Source organism: Pomacea canaliculata, linkage group LG5 (assembly GCF_003073045.1).
Source record: "Pomacea canaliculata isolate SZHN2017 linkage group LG5, ASM307304v1, whole genome shotgun sequence".
In the NCBI taxonomy this organism is placed as follows: Eukaryota; Metazoa; Mollusca; class Gastropoda; order Architaenioglossa; family Ampullariidae; genus Pomacea; species Pomacea canaliculata.
In genome coordinates this window covers 13,635,417-13,655,295 of record NC_037594.1, presented here as the reverse complement: position 1 = coordinate 13,655,295, position 19,879 = coordinate 13,635,417, and the positions used below count along the sequence as shown (strand labels likewise).

The 19,879-nt window shown below is 37.2% G+C and overlaps 2 protein-coding genes across 5 annotated transcripts in view; one reads left to right on the top strand and one right to left on the bottom strand.

The window, feature by feature from the left end:
* The first annotated feature begins 121 nt into the window (after positions 1–121).
* Positions 122–13,141, top strand: LOC112563547 (PMS1 protein homolog 1-like). 2 transcript variants are annotated; one of them, XM_025237589.1, is made up of 15 exons: positions 122–318; positions 958–1,117; positions 2,732–2,857; positions 3,301–3,581; positions 4,271–4,393; positions 4,719–4,859; positions 5,319–6,176; positions 6,688–6,819; positions 7,155–7,260; positions 8,104–8,227; positions 8,553–8,759; positions 8,962–9,147; positions 9,478–9,602; positions 9,983–10,140; positions 10,428–13,141. In XM_025237589.1, exons 1-15 carry the CDS (start codon positions 151–153, stop codon positions 10,728–10,730), a joined length of 3,198 nt encoding a protein of 1,065 aa, XP_025093374.1. In that variant the 5' UTR covers positions 122–150; the 3' UTR covers positions 10,731–13,141. The 2 variants fall into 2 exon arrangements, with proteins under 2 accessions (XP_025093374.1, XP_025093375.1); XM_025237590.1 differs by lacking the exon at positions 122–318 and adding an exon at positions 1,836–1,896 and having other exon boundaries at positions 959–1,117.
* Positions 12,146–19,879, bottom strand: part of LOC112563548 (sorting nexin-13-like) — a 24,153-nt gene continuing 16,419 nt past the window's right edge. For all 3 annotated transcript variants that reach the window (XM_025237593.1, XM_025237592.1, XM_025237591.1), the window contains exon 26: positions 12,146–18,255. In XM_025237593.1, coding sequence (XP_025093378.1) covers positions 17,993–18,255 — 263 coding nt within the window. In that variant the 3' untranslated portion in view covers positions 12,146–17,992. The remainder of the gene's footprint in view (positions 18,256–19,879) is intronic.

The window sequence follows — 19,879 nt, the reverse complement described above, 5'->3', positions numbered from 1 at the left end:
TCACAGTTTACGGCTTTCCGGATAACGGGACAAGGACTACAGAATGAAACCGAAAGAAGTGAAAACGTTTTAATTCACGATGACGTGTTTACCACGGAGTTACTAACAGTGCTTATTTATAGAGCTGCTTATTTTCTTGTCATTCCTGTTATGGTTGAAGAAATTTCCGACTATCAGGCTCAGAGAATGCAACAACTTCCTGACGCAACAGTGCGCCTTATCGGCAGCAGTCAAGTGATTACGTCTGTCTTCAGCGTCGTGAAAGAACTGTTTGAAAACGCCGTAGATGCGAATGCAACTTCAGTAGAAATAAAACTTGTAAGTCGATATTAAGTAGGAGTATTTAGGCAAGCATAGTGAGATGACAGCTGAATCATGAGCGGTTTTTTTTTCCATTGGACAGTTAATTGGTGATTATAGTACAAACATCAATATCGTTCTGTTATCGAATTGAAGAGGAAAACTATAAATTCTGAAGAGTATTTAGTACTAGAATAATAAAATTTAATAATAAAAGTTAATACTGTTTACAATAGAATTTCAGATCCCTACTTGTATAACAAATACCACAAAATAAAAGGTGGCAAAACTGCTTAAAACTCAGACCCAGACAGTATTCAATAGGCGGCCGTGAGGCCTAGGCAAATGATAGCCAGTCCCAACTACTACTTTGTCAAGCATCTTTGGTATTGGTTTTTATTTTTTCATTTTGCCAGCATATATTTCCTGCAAATAAAAGATGATAAAGACTAAGCTGATTTTTATTGAGAATATTTGTTGGTGGATTGTCTGTATATGCAGATGTTACTTTTTCTTCATAACCAAAGTAAAAAAAAGTCATACTACTACAAATCATGACTGATAGTATTCTATAGTATAATTCTTCATGGTTTTCCACCAAGGATGTTTATTCAATTCGTGATGATGGATAAATTTGGATTTTTTTTTTTGTAACAGGATAATTATGGATTGGACAGAATTGAAGTAAGAGACAATGGCTGTGGAGTCAAAGCAGTGGACATTACAGTTTTGGCAAAGAGACACTATACATCCAAAATAAGATCCCATAATGATCTTGAAGCTCTGATGACATATGGTTTCCGCGGTGAGGCTCTGGGTAAGTAAGCCTTTAATCTCTCCGACAACCCAGTTCAGAATTTTAGGTAAAAATGTCTAACCTCAAACAGTACTTGAGCTCAGTATTGCAAATGGAGTCAGATCACACAACCCTAAGATTTAAGGGTTGGTTGCAATGTTTTCAAGGTTTGCAACAACATCATTCTCCTCTCAAGCAGCACGCCGCTCATAAGTGACTTACAAGTCCTCATCAATAAGAGGAGTATGGGTAGTTAGCAGTATAGCAGACAAGATTGATGAAAAGATACTTTTATTAACTGCTGCGGGTACCTTAGTTATATTATTTGAGGAAGCAGAGATATAGAGAAGAAACAGATGTGGGCTAGAAAGTGAGGGCTTGGTTAAGTATATGCATTTGAGTGGTGGGATTATGGTGTCAGCAAACTTTCTCTCGCACATTCAAACAGAAGCAGTAAATAGCCAGCATGTTATGACCTTTAATGAATAGGTTTGAACAATTGCCACAGCTACATCCCTTTGCAGTGAGTTAAGCATCACGTCCGCGGTAAAGTGTCGAGACTATCTTTTCTCAACTTTGTGTGTCGCTCTTCTGTGCACATCTTGTTCTGTCTTAGCTCCGGCCATATATACCCCTCACAGGACCAAATTTTCCATGATGGTCCTGTACAACCGCAGCAATTTGAAGCATAAGCCTTAGCTAATCACCACCAAACACCCTTTTCCGCATTGTCGAGCAGGTCCGCGCCGATGTGTTTCAAGCAGCAAAACTTAGACTAACAGGAAGTGCCGGCATACTGGGTATGTTATTCACCCACAGTAATTTTAACGTGAAACATTTCTCCTCAGACCTCTGTTTTTTTTTGGGTTTTTTTTTAATAACTTCAGGGAGCAAACAGGGAGCATACTATGTTCGAGCGTTCCTATTGGCAACAGCCATTCAGTGTAGGTCATGCCTTGCAAAAAATAGAACCACATCCTATCCATGCAAACTTTGCTGCAAGGTCTCTTGCCAGCCATGCACACAGCTTGTAAGGCCTTGCACAAGGCTTTCATACCCTGCAAAATGCGGTGCATTTCAACATGAGAATATCCATTTAAAGTTAATGCATTCCGCATTCTCTCTATTTCTGACCATGTGTTGGCATGTGAGTTTTCACTCTTTCAGTCTGGCTGTACAATACAGTATAATACAATACAACTTTATTGATCCCCAGGGGCAAGTGCTGTTACTAGCAATAGTATATACATATACATGATATAAAAAGATAATATAAATGCTGATATTGAAATAGTGTCTCTTTCACACAGACATTCTCTCTCCCACACACACACAGACATTCCTAACAGCAGATACAGGCCACCTCAGTTTAGTTTGAGATGATGGCCAGTAGAGTTTATCAAGTTAACGCCAAGGAAAGTTATATGAGAATATTTTTGTTTACTAACTTTGAGTTAGTGTCAACACTTACATCTGTCAAATCTTTTGTTGAGGATTTTTATCTGCTCTCTTTGACAGACCTATTGTCCATTTTAGATATATGTGCTGCTTTGTACAATATGGAATATCATAGGTTATTTATTACTGAATTTTAGTCAACAGGATATATATATATTAGTCTTTTTTAATTTGCAGCATCTTTGTGTGCTGTTGCTGATGTTGTGGTGACAACAAAGGCAGTGGAAGATGATGTCAGCTTTGCATATACAATCAACAGCGAGGGTGACATCACATCTAAATCACCATCTTATTTAGGTCAAGGTAGGGTCACAGACAGAGTTGTGAAAGTCAGATTTTATCACATCACTTCACATAATCTTGTGCTTACAATGTATTAAGTGTTCAATAAAAATCTCTATACATGTATATTTAATAGACTTGTCTTGCTTATTTTCTCTTTCAATTGAAATTCCTTTGGAATTCTACTATGCAGTGTCCAGATGTTCAACATCTGCATTTACAGAGTATATTATGAGAAAAAAACCAAAAACGGCTGTAATGAGGACAGTTGACAGAAATAGGAATTGAAAGATAGCTCTAAATTGTTTGCATTATGTATACATAATGTAAATGTATATTATATATCAAATATAAAGACTGTTGGGATGGCTTCTTTTTATTAATACTCTTCAAGTGAGAGTCATATGTATTCTTTTCTTTTAATCAGTTAATGTAATATTTTAAGTAATTTACTTTATTTGCAGGCACAACTGTGTGTGCAAAAAATTTGTTCAAGAATCTACCTGTGAGAAAACAGTATCACAACATTGCAAAAAAGAAAAAAGATGAGTTGAAGCGTGTTGAGGATCTTCTGATCGCCTATGGGCTTGTTCGACCTGATGTACGAATTTCTTTACGGCATAACAAGGAATTATTGTGGCAGAAGGTGATTCTTCCAGATACTGCATCAACTCTGCAAAGCGTCTTGGGCAAATCTGCCATGGGGCAAATGGAGTGGAAAATTGACAAACAGGAAGATCCTCAAGTAAGAAAAAATTGGATGTCTTTTATATTGCAGAGTACATGTCAGTGATAAGTCATCTGAGACCATGAGCACAAAGATTTGTAATTCACATACACGTGTGCATTATATATATATGTATATAGATATATGTGTATATATCACTTGGATTGAGGAGAGGTGCACCAAGATTGAGGAAGAGATGGCTGGGGCGACAACAGTAAGGCCTGCTCAACAGCCTCGCAAGTGAGGATCAGCAGCAAAAGTCATCTGTCATCGAAGACAGCGCTGGCAATCTACAGGAGAAATGGCTGTACTAGACCGATGGACAAAATATTGCTTCTTGCTCTGATCTATACAGTGTCAAGCTGGTGACCGACCCAAACACTCTCAAAGACCATCTGCCATGGAAAAGGAACTAAAGAGCATGCACGTCTTATGGGAAGAGGTTAAAGAGGCCATTCACAGCATGAAGAGTCGGAGCTCTCCAGGGATCGATACCATCCCAGCTTTATAGGGGAAGAATAAACTAAGTAATTAACTAAGTACTAAAAGAATAAGTAGTAATAAACATAAGGTATGATATCAAAAGAGAGTGTGTGTGTGTGTACATCACATCATATTTGAAATTAAGTAGGGAGTTATGTATGGCTCACATCACTCAGTAACTTCCAGTTGTGTGACATGCATGCATATGTGAATGTTGCTTACAGATGGAAATTAAAATATGCTTGCCTAAACCTGGCTCAGATGTTTCTTTGGTAAGCCGATCTTCTCCAGACAGATCTTTCCTGTTTGTGAATGGCCGACCAGTACAAGTGAAAGAAATAGATAAGGTGAGCAATGAACATCAAACAAAATGAAATTATTACCTGTCCTATTACCAGTTTATTATTTCTGTTACAGCTCAAGCCTTAGTATCTGAAAATAGAATGCAGATCTTGTAAACCTCCGAGAATGTTCATGATAAGCTCTGAAAACACTTGCTTGATGCAGCAAAGTATGATAGCTGGGTCTGTTCACGCTGACAGCCCTTAATAAAGTCCATTATGTTTTCACTTTTTTCTGTAAAAATGAATATGGGCCATGACTCATGCAACTAGCTAATTAAAGATAACTGTGGATTTCAGATTCTTCTTGTTACCCTTGTTTGTATCCTAGCTTATCCGCCAGTACTACAGCAACTGCCATGCCTGTGACATCACTCGACATCCTGTGTATTATGTCAGCATCACTCTCCCACCCAGTGCTGTGGACGTCAACTTGGAGCCCAACAAAACTACTGTCATGACAACCAACATGGTAAGTCATACTTGCATTTTAAACTCATGCCCGGGGAAAGCTGTTCATTGTAATTGAAGTATCATTAAGATCAATGGAGCTATCATTTAAGATCAATTAAGCTATCATCGATGATAAAGACACATATGATAGACCATGTGGTTTTCTTCTTGTAAAGTGAGGGCAAATGAAAATCACTCATGCTTTGAGTTTGAGTCATCAAAAACAACAGGTAGAAATGTTTTTCACAGTTCTGGGCCTTATTGCACTTTGTAATTTCTACATTGTGTTTAGAAGCGCTTTCAGCCTGATTTCAGGGATTTAGTGCTATGTAAATATTCAGTTACTGTCCATAGTTTTCCTTTGTTTTTTATTTAGTGTAGTTTAGTCTATTCATGTATACTTTTCACTTCAATGTTTTTAATATTTTTTTATTTTGTAGCAGAAAATGATTATCATTTTTTTCTTTATCATTATCAGACTTTGTTACATGATCGTCTTGAGGGAATATTACTCTATATCTATGGGCCACTTGATCAAGCCCCTTCTTGGCGATATAGAAATGCTGATGATAAAGAGAACAAGACAGGTGCTCTGCAGAGTGATGGTGAATCCCACAAATTAGTCGTCCAGTATGAGAAGCACTCTATGAATGGTTCTGAGCAACCAGGAATGCATTCTGACTCAAAGGCAGATAGGGACAAAACCTGCAGTGGAGTGTCTGCCCCACATACACCATTTCTTCAAGACTCCACACATCTTGGAAGTGAATCATCAGTTATTGACAAACTTGTAAATGATTTAGTTGTCCACATTTGTACTGAGAAGTCTGTACATGATATAGAACATTTGCCAGAGAACAAGAACCAAAGAAATCATGATCTCACTGCCAAGCCTGAATTTGAAAAATGCAGTAGGAAAACATTACTGCAACTAGACCACAGAATAAATCAGGGAGCTCAAGAAAATGATGTGAATGATAGTGTTGATCTTGCAAAAGATGTTGTTGACAACCTCATGCGTACCTGCACAAGCAATGTGTCATCTAATAGGGAGGACTCTGATCTGACTGCAGCAATAGGCAGCAGATCAGATGTGCAGAAACATGAGTCCAAAGATGGATCAGGCTGCCAGCCAGACAGCAGCAGAAATATTGAAGATTCAGCTATTGACGTAGGTAATGTACATCAAAGGAGGATTGAAGCATCAGCAACCAAAAGAGAAGACAGGCAGGAAAGTATAAAAGCCATGCCAGATGGAGACTGTTCTTATCATTCAAGTTCTTCTGCTTGGAGTTGTGGAACCAGCTTAATCTCAAAAGATGGCAGTTTGATTCAGGCAGGTGTTTGTTATTCTTTCATTGTTTATTTTTTTTTCTCTGCATGTGGCCTCTGTTTACAGGGATGGCTGGCTTGCGAGGATATGGCCTTAGTTGCAGGCTTGGCATAAAACACAAATTCCATCCCCCTCTCTCCTCCTATATGTGTGTACATGAGAGAGAGGGAGGAAAGAGACTGTGTGTGTATGTTTGTGTGTTTTGTGCAAACACCTGTGTAAATGCTTAAATTTATAAGTATTAGGATCATGGGACAAAATGAAAGTATTTTTATGTAGTAGCTTGTCAACAATCACATATTTAAAGATTATATGTGTATTTATATGTATTAATATTTATCATATCTATGTATAATATAAAGTATCTGAAAATGTATTCATCTACAAAATAGTTGAGGGCTATACTTTGAGCTACATTGAGAAATGAAGAAATATGTCATTCTTCTTATCCTTTGCAGAATTACACAGGGGCTAGTTACTCTGATTTACATTATCATTGTTGGTTTTATTGCAGCCAGTAAAGTTGCTAGCTCCTTCACCATCTCACTTCCCAGGTAAACGATCCTTATCTCCTGCCCATGACTTGCATATACAGAAAACTTCAGCACCACCTGAGAAACGTCAGGCAGCAGCTTCTTCTGGCAGGGTAGGTTTTATCGTGGCCTGGTAGGTTTAATAAAATTCTTCTTCATAATCTTCACATCCTGTTTAGAACAAATGCTTAAGTGGAATATTGCCTATTCAGGATTGAAATTTAAATAGTATTTTTGTTTGGGAGAAGTACCTAGTCATCATAGATTTCCAAAAGATGAGCATTACAACATTTTTCTTTAGCAAAATAACCCCATAAGCATATCTTTCATTATACAGAGTGTGAGGACAAACAAATTCACATGCACACAGTGGCAAGAAGATGGTGATTATTAGAATCATAATAATTTGGGGTTTTCTTTTTTTTTTTTTTTTTTTTTTTAAATCAAGAGGCTGTATCCTGCTCAGTCCACTTTATATGACATGATTAACAATGTGGCAGTAAAGAGGCCTTTATTAGCCAGGGATTACTTCTTCAAAGAAAAGCGTTCTGAAGGTATGTTTCATCACTTGATACATTGCCACTTAATTCATGAGGCAGTTTACTTGCTTTCTTTTCATCACATCATGCTGGGTCCATAACTTGCTGTAATAGGTTTATTGCAACTTTTAGGAGAACAATGTCTGAAGGACAGCAGGAAATAAATACTGTGCTTTGTTTTGCAATATTTTTTATTGCTTAGTACAATGTAGATCAGCTTAATGTAAACTAATTTCTTCACTGTAAAGAAGTACCAATTTTGAAGGTAAAATTCCTTTTTTTCAAGTACTTACCAGATAACTTGACCTTCTAGTTCCTTCCTACCTCCCTGCTGTGGGTTTTTTTAGCCAGACAAAAAAACTGGAGGAGAGCGTACTGGCTGGCAAGGGCAGGATGAGTGGGGATGAGTTGGTTGATTTTGTGTTCTCCCTGTTCATACCTGACCAGTTACGAGTGGACAGCTGAAGGTAGCTAGTCAAGATAACTCCATATAATGATATCATCTGGTATGTACTCGAAGAAAGGAGTTTTACCATCAAAACTGGTATTTTAATTTGGTCACTTTAGAGACATAATTTTTCCTTAGTTACATAGGATCAGTAAAACTTTGTCACAGACTAGTTTAAGTACATGATAAACTAGCTGAAAGCAGTCAAATACTGTGGCCTTCAACTGCCACATATTTGATTTGCAGTGTCTTTGTATGTCACCAGCATTTGACATGCAAAGATTTAATGACTATTGACTGAAATACTTTTATAGTTTTATGATCACTCCATTTCATGACAAACACAAGGAAACAAAAATTAGCGGTAATTGAATGTGCTATTTGATGTGGGTGCCATTATTCTCCTTCAGTTGTGCAAAGTAATCCAGAGCTAGGATTCGAGGAGGTGACAAAGATGCTGTTTGAAATGTGGGAAAACCTGGCTGAGGATGAGCGTAAAAGTTTTAATGACAAATGTCACCAGGATGCTGAGAGGTGAGAAATATGAGAGAGGAAGTTCAGAGTAAGAAGGGGAAGGAGATTTGTTATTTGATAGCTATACCCAGAGTCCAAGAGAATTACTTCTTGTATATGTTGCAATCTGTTGTTTGATATAAATGGTAATGTATACTTTAAATCTTGACATGCTTAAGACGTGCCAAATCATCGCCATATTCTTCCTAGTCTGTAGAAAGCTCTCTCTCTAAAATCGTGACTAGAAGAAATCCTTTATATTTTTTTTATTTTTTAGACAGATATATAAGAAATGAGTGAATGAAATGTTTATTGTTCATTGTTACTGTCATTTTTTGCTGCTAAGGTACAAGCAAGAAGTGGAAGCTGCAAAAACTGTAGAGACAAATATTAAAAGCAGCAGCAAATCTAAGCCCATGAGTGTGCGCGATATGGTGGCTGCATCCAGCACTCAGCCTTCTTCAGAGTCTAAGCTAAAGACAAGAGACACCCAGCATGTCTTGCCTTTTAGCATGGCCAGTCTGAAGTTGTGCATAGCTGCACCTGTTCCCAGGTTAGGTGGATTTCTTTATTGCAGTTAGGAATGTCAATAACTTTAATATTATAATTAGCCATGTAGGTAAACAAAAGCATAAAATATGCTTGAGGCAACATACAAATCCAGTTAATGACACCCTTTTGAAGCAAATGATGCATGGCACATTTTCATGCTTTTCCATGATGTTGTTTTGTGCAAAGTATTGCCTTTGTATCAGGAGAAAACTTCCTGCATGCCAAGTACTGGCTCAGCTGCCATCCTGCAAAGCATGGCTTTGCTGCCGGGGAAAGGAACTATGCATCTTAAACTGCTATCGACTGTCAGAAAGTGTTCTTTTTCACAAATTGATTAATGAACATCACCTACCTAAACATCACTGCCAGACACTTTGTCTCCAGCCTAGGTAAATATTTTTCAGTAAATGGGTGTAGATAATTCTTATAAGAGAGTTGTTCTAACTACAAATCATAGGACCACATCTTATGCTTAACCTTTGTGCTCTTGATGGACTCAGAAGTTGACTTTAAGATCTACATATGACCTGCATCAGAATCATGCTTCTTCAATGTTAAGGTATTAGTTTTTAATTTTCAAACTTTGAAAATAAACATAATAAACTAGTAACATATTAAAGCAAGACTACTCATTTATCCATAACTTAAGATTTGCATCAACTTTTAACGTGCAAATTGTAGTGGTCACAACTTTGTTTTATGTGGTCTTTTTCCTTCAGCAATTTTGGGAAACTGTGGCCAGTCCTGGAAAGAATAGCAGATAATATCTCAACAAATACTTCCTATTTTCAATTGTCAGACACAAGGATTGTGGCCAATGGTTTTGACATCAAGTGCTGGAAAGGTGAGATTGGGAGATGAAGTATTGAACAGCAAGCATTGAAATCCTTTGATCTTCTTCTCTCCTTCTGTCCCATTATGCATGATGTGTTTTTTGTTTGTTTGTGTTTGATTACTTTCATCTAGACATCATACCAATAATCTCAGAAAGAAGAAAAAAGTTAAGCTGAATTCTTTTTATTTCATTTATTGGCTTGCTTTGAATGGGAGCTGTCCAGTAGCATGATATTTGTCTTTTTATCTTGTCCAAACCTTGAAAGAGCTGTTTGCAAAACTTTTCAGAGACTTGTGAATGGATATTAGTTGTAATGAAGTTTGTACTTTGCGTTCATGATTATTTGGAGGATATAATTGTAAAGTTCCTACTTATACCGTTACTTGCAGATGGTAACAGTAAGCTGTGTGGAGAACTGGTTGGCCTGTGTGGTGACATACCCACATATGGGTTGCCAGACCTCTTGGAAGTTTTAGAGCTGATAAATCGAAACACCAAGTGCTCTCTTGCTGAGGCACGACCCCTGAAAGTCATAAACCATCTTAAGGTATTATAAAACTTTGTCATGGTTTTACTGATCAGCTAATACAATGAGAGTTTGGAGAAGTGCAGACTGAATATATTTATCTGTATATGTGCTTTGAGGACAATAATTTCGTAAGCTGAGTAAAATCCATCCATACTATTTTATACTGGCACCTGTTACTGTGCTAGCCTTTTGACATCTGAAGTAATTTTATTTAAAGAATTTGCAATAGGTGGGTTTTTTATTATTACTCCATCCCAACGATGTGAGATGCTCTCATTCACATTAGCATGGGCTGTAATCTTTAGGGTGAAGCAGTACGCATGGCCAGAAATCAGATGCAGGAGAAAAGTCTGCAAGATGTTCAGGAGCTGTTGGACCAGGCAAGTCATCTGCCTCTTGATCAGGATGCCTGCCTGCACAATCGCCCGTTTTACCATCGCCTTCTCTTGGACTACAAGTTTGCTGTGCACAGTCACGAGACTCTCCCAATTGACAGCAGTAACCATTCCAATACTTCTCAGCCAGCCAGTGACTACAGCAGTTCTCTTCCATCTTCTGAGATTGCAGACACGGTGATTTGTATCAGTGATTTGATGGATTTTGAGTGAAAATAGTGTTCATATGTTGAGTTTGTGTTTAAAATCAATTTTGGTTACCTGTGCATGTTTATAAATATGTTTTTTTCTAGGTAATCTATCGTGCAATGCAGAACTCATTAATCATATTTAAAAGCATCTTGATGTGAAAGATTTAACCAGGTGCAGGTCAGGATGCTCAACATTTATTTTCTAAAAATAATAATAATTGAACACTCTTATCACAGAGCCTTACAACCTAAGCTGGTCACACTCTTTACACTGACCAGCAATAAAAAATTAACATTAAAAACACTGGCTAACACTAACGTTCTATGATACACAAAATACACTCAGCCACTGACACAGATTAAAGAATACATGGGTAGGAAATTTGAAGAAATTAAGCATAAACGAAGAGATCAAAACTAATTATATGAAAATGAATTGCATTGATGTAGAATGGTTAAAAAAAAAAAAATGACCAAAAAGATCAAGGATATTACTTTTCAAACAAATGAGTTTTCATGAGAAAAATCCTGCCTTTGAATCTGTATAGCAAATGTGGTGCGGAAGAGAGTTCCACTGTCTAGAAGCACAGAACAAATAGTCATAGCTGACCATAAAGAGCCCCAGCTGAGCAACAAGTCCTGGACCTTTTTTTGCAAAGCATAACATGCAATAATTCACTCATCTCTACATCCTCCTCCAAGACAGATGAGGTGAGAAGCTTTTTTTTTTAATAATCGTTTGATTCCCCCAAAGGGCATTGATATAATAAATAATAATAAAGCTGTGTAGCAAATTGCTGCTTAAATCAGTTGTCCTTAGTTTCATCTGCAACCTCCTTTAGTCACTTATCAGAAGCTGCAGCTGTGCAATAGCTGAAGTTAGCTCACTATCTGACCAGGGTTGATGAAAAAAAACAAAGAAAGAGAGGAGATGAGCACTACTTACATGATATGAAGTGTCTCTAATGCCTTCCTCCCTAGACCCTAAACGGTCCTGAGACACCCCGTTTATATATATATAATTTATTTTAAGCTACATTGCTAGATAAAGTGTTAAATGATAAATGTGTAACACTACCTTGTTTTTGACCCGTAATTTTGTAATGTCTGTTGTAGGATGTGCAAGTATACACAAACAATCAAAAAAGGAAAATGTAGCTGGCAAATTTAAAATGGGAAAATTCCAGTAGCTGTTGCAGTCATCCTTGTATCATATCTCTAAACTTGGTTGCAACCAAAGCAAGATCATATGGAAGAGAAGATAGGAAGGTAGAATGCTTAAAGGTTTTTTTTTATAGATAAGTACCACAGTGAAATATCTTTGTCTCCATGTGTATGCATAGATAAAATCAGACTTTCTCCTGCAAATCTGCAAGTAATCAAAGGCAGCAAAGTATCTGAGATTATGGATATTAACACAAACACAAGTCAAACTCAGACTCTTCTGGGTGATTTTATTCACTTATTTACAGTTGACATCAAAAACTGTAATTGCACATTCACATAGCATAAAAAAAATCTTTGTGTAGTTTCCTTAACAGTTTTTTATACCCAGGTTACTTATCTCACAGGTAGCATCAGATTAAGAGTGCATGAGCAAATATAGTGTTCAAGCATTTCTGTTTTTGAAAGCTATCTGGGAATAAAAATCATACTGTTAATGACAATGATCATGACCACTTTTTGTTTGTAAGTAGATAGCCTCCTTCATCAGTGAAGCAAAAGATGAATGAAAAACAGACTGAGGTCTTTAACTTGTCAAAGTCACCCACCTAACTTAACTCCTCATACCTTCCTGTACTCCCAAAGGTCACATGCAACAAATGAATTGGCAAAAAAAAAAAAAAAGGCAAGCATCCTATCTTTCTTAGTTTTACCTCCTGAGGTAACCATGGCTATCACAGCATTATGCTCTGTCTTATCCCATCCCATCGATAATACTTACTTCCTTTTTTCCCGTTGTCAGCTAATCCAACCTATTGCTAGATGGGGATTACCCTTAAGACAAAAGTTTATAGATCTCTTTTTTGCTGAATGGCAGAGTATGCCACAGTCACATAAGTCTCCAGGTTAGGACTCTTGTCAGCCTCCAACATTTACAATCACTTGATGTTCCCATGAAGAGAAAATTTAAAAAACTATTTTTGTCACTGGACTTATTTGATTCTGAACATAAATTATGACCACTACTATTTCTGGCCTGGTTCTGCCACTCATAATTCAGATGCAAAGCATAAAGGAAAATCAAGGCATGGTATATATATGTATATGCGGCCCTATGCTCCTCAAGGAGTAACAAGGACTAAACAAACTAAACTACTATATGTATATATACTTTTTTGTTAATTAGGATGAGTTAATGCTGTAATTTAGTATGGGAATCAAACTGGTTGTAGTATGGACCCCTGATTTGATATAAAGACATGATTAAAATGTGATTTTTTTATTTGCTGTAGACCATGCAAAGCTGCAGTGATCTTGTTTAGCCTTAACATTCTTTGAGCTTAGGGTATTTACTGCATAATTCTAACCACTTTTGGATAAAAAAAAAACAAACCGCAGTGAATACATGACCACTGGTACCAGTGTGTTAATACATTGTTAACAGATAGGAGATGCAGTTTTGACCTCTAAAGAATTTCAGGCAAGGTGACTAGACTTTAAATTTTATAAAAAGCTCAAATATTACAAAATGAAGAGATAGGGCATAGCTGCACGTGACAATAGAAAGAGCTACTCAGAACTATAGGGAGATGTATGCAGATTTGAGTCAAACGTTTATTTCCATCCTTAAACCAAGCTTGTCAGAATTTCTAACAGCATGTTGCATACATCAGGTGTGACAAGCTGATATATATTTTGTTATAATTGTGGCCAGAACTAATTTTTTTAAATCACGATAATGAATAATGTTTTTTTCTGAAGACAAAAATAATATAGCCTGCAATATGCTGTGAACACAAAAATTTGAATGAAAACACTGACAATCAGCAATGGGTTTTCTCCCCTGGTTTAATGTATGGCTTTGCCCAGCAGATGCAGCAAGTATTTCACAGCAGTTTTTAAATTGAAAGAGAAAGTTACTTCACAATAAACAGACTCCTAACATTCTTCCTGTTGTCTAAGTATAGCAGAATGCTACAGCTTTTTTTGCAACCAATTTTTAAGTGAAGCATTAGCTATGAATCAATGACTTTAGATTATTTTCAAGATGCAGAGGAATCAGGACAAGAATAGTCCACTGTTGTCTTTTGTGAATGAAGATAATACCCTTCTTACTCCCTCCCTTGTATACATGCACACAGTTTACACCCTCAATAATGTACTACACTTTTAAGAGCAATAAGTTATTGGTCTGTAAAGTAATTTGGATGAAAGGCCAAAATATTCAACACTTCCCAGTTCACCTTTGAACTGTTTAATAGTTACCATAATTATTGCAAGCTTTTTAGTTTTAGGAAAAAACATGCATTGCTTACTCATAAAAACAAAAAAATTACAAAAGTGTGAAATAGTTGTTTAGGATGATATAACAGACTGAAATGGTTGAAATACCAAACAAATACTAAGCATTTGTGCCACAATCTCCAATAGTGAATGAAGCAATTTATCACTTTTTGACTACACAAAGTAAATGCATCATTTCTTTCCTCAAATATCAAAGGTATTCTTTGGATCATGCACAAAATTCTGATTACGTTCGCTCTTCATATTTCATGGCATTAGAAAGCCATCTTTTCTAGTCGCTAGTTTTCTAAAGTGACACAGACAACAGTACAGGAAGCAACATGGACATGGCCTGTAATGCAAGCTGAAATTCACAACCTCACTGACTAGGAACCAAAAAAATGCAGTGCTTCAAATGGTACATAAAGGGAAATGAGCATTCAAATGTTAAATGTGCAAGTCTCCACACACGCACACACATGCATATAATTAACAGCTGTGAACAGACATTCATGAGTTGCTCAACTGAGTCACTCAAAAGATTCTTGTGGTGCAATATTAAAAGTCAATGGATGTCTCGTCAACAATGGTTGGTGGAGGGGGGGTATTTTCACGCAACCAATGGAAATTGGAGTTGCTATATACATCTCATTAAAAAAGGGAAGTGGTAAAAATAAAACTGCTGGATGACTAAATACTCCTACTTCCATCCAAAAAAAAATATAAAGCAAAATAAAGTGGTCTTTTCTTGCCACTTGGTTTTTAAATATGGCACAAAGCTTGAACTATAATAAAATCCAGCACAAAGTATGCACTACTCTTAATTCCACCATGCTTGTTATTCTTGTTGATGTTACTTAATCTCCTTTAGAAAGTTTTATGTTGACTTTAAGACAGTAGATTAAATGATAAAACTCTGTTGATGTTTAGGTAATGCACATGACATTTTGTACCACAATGACATGCAGAGTCAGCATTAAATGGATATAACTGGATTACTCACTTGCCCTTGCTTTCCAACCTTCATCCAGCATGTAAAATTCAGAGCTTTTTAGCAGGCTAAATGATGTTTGTGGTGGACGTGATCAGGCCAAAACAGGCATAATACACTGCATTCACATTCAGTGTGGAAACATGCTCACCATCAGGGGCGGACTGGAGCTTTAAAGCGGCCCGGGCATTATTTACAGAGCGGCCCTTCTCACTAAAATAGGCCTATAATATTATTCTATAGAACAAAATAGGCCCACCGGGCATTGCCCAAATAAATGCCCGACTGGCCAGTCCGCCACTGCTCACCATGATAATCCAGGTCTTGGTTGATGCTGCTCAGGACTAACGAGAAATTGTACACAGCAGGTGTTGCCCATCTGTCCCAGTCCTTTGGCAGCCAGCAAAATCTTGAACTTGAGCACGTCTTTTGTGCAAGCATAAATCAATGGACTAACCCAAAAAATGTATTTCCATGCTGACGAGACTTTTTTATCTCAAACTGCCCTTGCCACAAGAAGAACTGAAGTGCTTCACAATGGGGGAAAAAAAGGTCAAACCCCATTACAATCTTACTTTCAGTGCATGGAACAGTATCACACACAAGTTGTCATTCTAGCAGATATGCATTTCTCTCAGATCACTTAAATTGCTGATACCTCCATTCACAAGTAAATTGACAGTATTTTTAATCTGTACAGATACACATTTTGTCAGTGATTTTTAAGACAATCTAGTCTCAGCAATCATGTACAATTAAAGCACCCTTGAAGGCTGATGAACATATATCTCTCACACTAAGCATACTTTCATTTGCCTTATCCTACCCCTCATCCCCCACCACTCCACTCACCACAACAAATTCTTCGGAAAATACAAAAATATTCTATAAATATGAGCATTAAATTACTGTCAGTGCACACACTCACAAATGCATGCATATGCTCACACACATCCATTTTGTCATTCTGTTAAGTATGCAGTAATAATGTGAAATTAGGAAAAATACATCCAAAAAGTGGAACAACTTTTAACAGCCTGATAATGCAACATCTGATAACGTGCAGACAGTACATGCTGGCTAAGATAAATTTCACTCCTTGGCATAAAAGATAAAGGAGATAAAACACTCCAATCATTAAGAAGACTATATACAAACTATAATACTTTAATATAGTTATTTGTCTCAGGAATGATTTTAAGTTCATCACAGAAATTGTGTCCTTTTCTCATGAAGCTAAAGGACTTCACTCCCACATGCATATACTTGCTTAGCACTGGCTGTTTCAAACACAAAAGACCACCAATCAGACAACAATAAGAAACACAAAACATGGAAAAGAAGTCGTCCTTTTCACTACAGTTAACTATGCTTAAAATATTCTGGGAAATTAACACTTCTAAGTATCTTCAGAAGCCAGTTCTGTGGTTGCGATAGGTGATTTTTTTTTTCTTTTTGCTTGTTTCTTGTATTCATGTGTTCCTTGGATGGTCACAAATAACTAATGTTAAAAATTTGAGTCAATCTAGAAAATAAACGGGGAAAAAGTGGGCTATGCATTTTAACTTTAGATCTTAATTTACCTACAACACTGTCAATTTTTTTCAAGGCACCAGATCAACATGGAGTGTGCAAGTATTTCTCTAGCTATTTGGGAAGTCTGGATTAATGGTTGTGCACACCATTTCCAGAATGTTTCAACTGTATCCTGCTAAAAATGACAAAAACTCTCAAGCAGGTCAATTACTTAAGAAGCTTTCTCCTGTTAGTACAAAATGTTCACAAAGTTGTTAAGAGGCATTACATATTGATTTTACTTAACTAAAATAATATTTGAAAAAAATAAAGGCACAGTGAAATGCAAAATGTGTGCTAGGTTTAATATATTAAAAAACATTTAACATAAAACTAAGCATGTTGCAAAAGAACAAAATTAATCCCCAAAATGCAACAAAATGGTAACAAGAATTTTATTTTTGTCTATAATGAAAATATTTTCCATATCTTTTAAAAAATAACTCCCAGTAAAAAATTTATAGCAGCTCAGGTAACCACAAGCTCTACTTACTTTCAAGACCTATCAATATGAGATCAAAGAGTGGACTAGTCTGTAATATGATGGCGAATGCAATAATAGCAAATGAATGTTTTTCAGAACACACAAGCAGACCTTTATGCCAGTTTAATATTAATATCTGATTGTCTATTGTAATCCCTTTCCAGCAAGCATGCTGATAAAAAATTTGTTGAGTAAGGCTTATCAGAACTTATGTACAGATAATCACAGTTATTATGTACTTCCAGCCTACTGAGTGGGGCATTGAAACAGCTTGCTATAACTTCCAGCTAGGGTATCCTGCAGTCTGGTCCAATTAATGAAAACTGAACAGTATCAGTTTTCGGAAACTTCACAACTCACCCAAATCAGGCTGAAAAGGTTTCAGTATTCTGCCTTATTTCCACATTTCAAAAAAAAAAAAAACTCCCTTCAAGCAGAACTTAAAAAAAAAAAAAAAGGAAGCAAGGCCAAATGACAAAGCTGAAAAAACCTTATAGTTGCTACCAATGTTGTTTACTGCTGCAAGAAATGCTCCCAATGGTCCAAATAAAGATTATGCAAATATACAAACAGAATCTCAGCATGGACAAATATCACATGTAATGGCACCTCCGCTCAGTGCAAAGCATGCTCACATCAGTCACACTTAATAGCTTACATTCTCTCTCTCTCATACTCTTCTTTCTCCTAAAGACATGCATAGCCCTATATTCAAACACCCTCTTAACTTTATAGTAGCCTCAGCCCTTCGATAAGATAATTTTTCGTTCCCAGGTAATGCAGGACATCACCGCCGGACTTGTCTTCTGTGTACCCTCATGCCAGGACCTGTAGGGTCTTGCCGACTCAAGGCCAGCTTGACACGTTCAGAGCGTGAGTGCTCCTTGTGAAAGAGTTCATCAAATTTGTTGTCTGGGAAGAGAGTCTCAAGAACTCCCTCAAGGAAGACGTAGAGAAAGCGTTTGTTGAGCGTCTTGTGTTGGAACATATTAAACACAAGGAAACAGCCCATCCGAATTGCATCTGTGCCCATCACTGTCCGCATTTCATCTGTGGCAACAAGTCATGCTCTCTATGATTTAAAAAGACTGGAATAATGCTTACTTTAAGAAATTAACTCAGCCACAGTATGTCCAAGCCAAAGATTTACTGCCACTTTTATTATCCAAGGCTCCTCACATATGCATTAAACTTATAGTGTCTTCTTTTAAAAGATGTCAACATGTTTTTTATATTAACTTATTTGGGCTTATATTCATGGGATCATAAGCATGTTTACCCAGGCTGTTACATCAGGTAAACTGGATAACCAGAAACAGTGGCTCAGACACCCCATGTTCATGGACTCCAGGTATGCCTGCCCAAATCATTTTACCACCCTGTATTTTATTGGAGGTATCCCTTCTCCCACTCAGGGTAAATATGGAAGAGCTCACAATTTAGTTTAACCAAAGCAAGCATTGAATTTATTCCTCTAATACTTGCTCAAGGCACATCATCTCAGTGTATATCTTGTACCTGCTTATAAACTTATGTTCAAAAGGGTGTGTTGCATAGTACATTCCACCAAGTGCTGGACTTCAGATCGTGTTGTAAGCTTACAAGGTATTTTGAGTGTACCACCTAGCAGGTCATTTTAGATGCAAGCCCTAATCTCATTGACTTGGTGAACACCATCTCCTTATATGTCTCCTTATGTAGGGATAGTACTAATCCATCAGAGCAGTTTCTGCTTACAGCAAACCTTGGGTGACCACAAGCTTAAAAGATGTCCATGTTCTTCCCACGTTCCGCCCATGACAAGAAGCTGGTAACGGAGAAGTTCACAATGCTCTTTATCAGGCCAAAGTGCACTATAAGGATTAAGTAGAGTCCCAGTTTTGGTACGGGCAACATTCATGCAGTTTAGCAGTGCTTCAAGAAGATGCCACTGCTGAAAATCATCTCAAGGGCACAGAAGCAAAGATCTCCATCTCAGGAATACATAGTACGTCCCTGCCAAACACTTTCTTTACAAGGTTTTAGACATGACTTCCGCAGATATTGAGGAAGTGTTCAATTCTATCTATCCCTCAATCTCGTTCAGAGCATTGTAATATAATGATAAGAAGAACTTATAACATGCAGCATCATGACCAAAATAGATTGCACTCTCTGTGCAGACCATTATGATAAATGAAAGATATCAGACAGTGAACAGTGAGGTACATACAGGCACATGGGGGGGGGGGGATTGGTGTCAGCAACCTAAACAGATGCCACGTGCTGAGAAAGAACAGCGTGCCCGAGACGAGAAATGAACTCGGGGCAGCCAACCTTCACTGTATTGGTGACAGGCGCTAACCGTTGCGTCACCGGACCGCTTATACAGGCACACGGAAAAACATAAAAATGAGATACAAGAGTAGAATGTAAAGCAATGGATGAAGGCATGAAGTGGTTCAGATACAATAAACAGTGTAATATGACTGACAGTATTGCCTGGGAGTTAAGAATAATAATTCTGGGACAGTACTTTGTGAACAGAGATGTTTTCAGAGAGCGTTTGAATATAGCCTTGGAGTCAGAGTGATGAATGTGATGTGTCCTGAGCATATAGAGACTGGTGGAAACACGCAGCCATCCAGTATAACTGACTGAGTCCTGTCTGAGAGAGGTAGTTAGCCTATTGAAA

Coding starts and splice junctions, on each gene's coding strand:
- LOC112563547 (XM_025237589.1), top strand. CDS start 151: ATGGTTGAAGAAATTTCCGACTATCAGGCTCAGAGAATGCAACAACTT. Junction 7,261..8,103: donor CAAAGAAAAGCGTTCTGAAG/GTATGTTTCATC, acceptor ATTCTCCTTCAG/TTGTGCAAAGTAATCCAGAG. Junction 8,228..8,552: donor TGTCACCAGGATGCTGAGAG/GTGAGAAATATG, acceptor TTTGCTGCTAAG/GTACAAGCAAGAAGTGGAAG.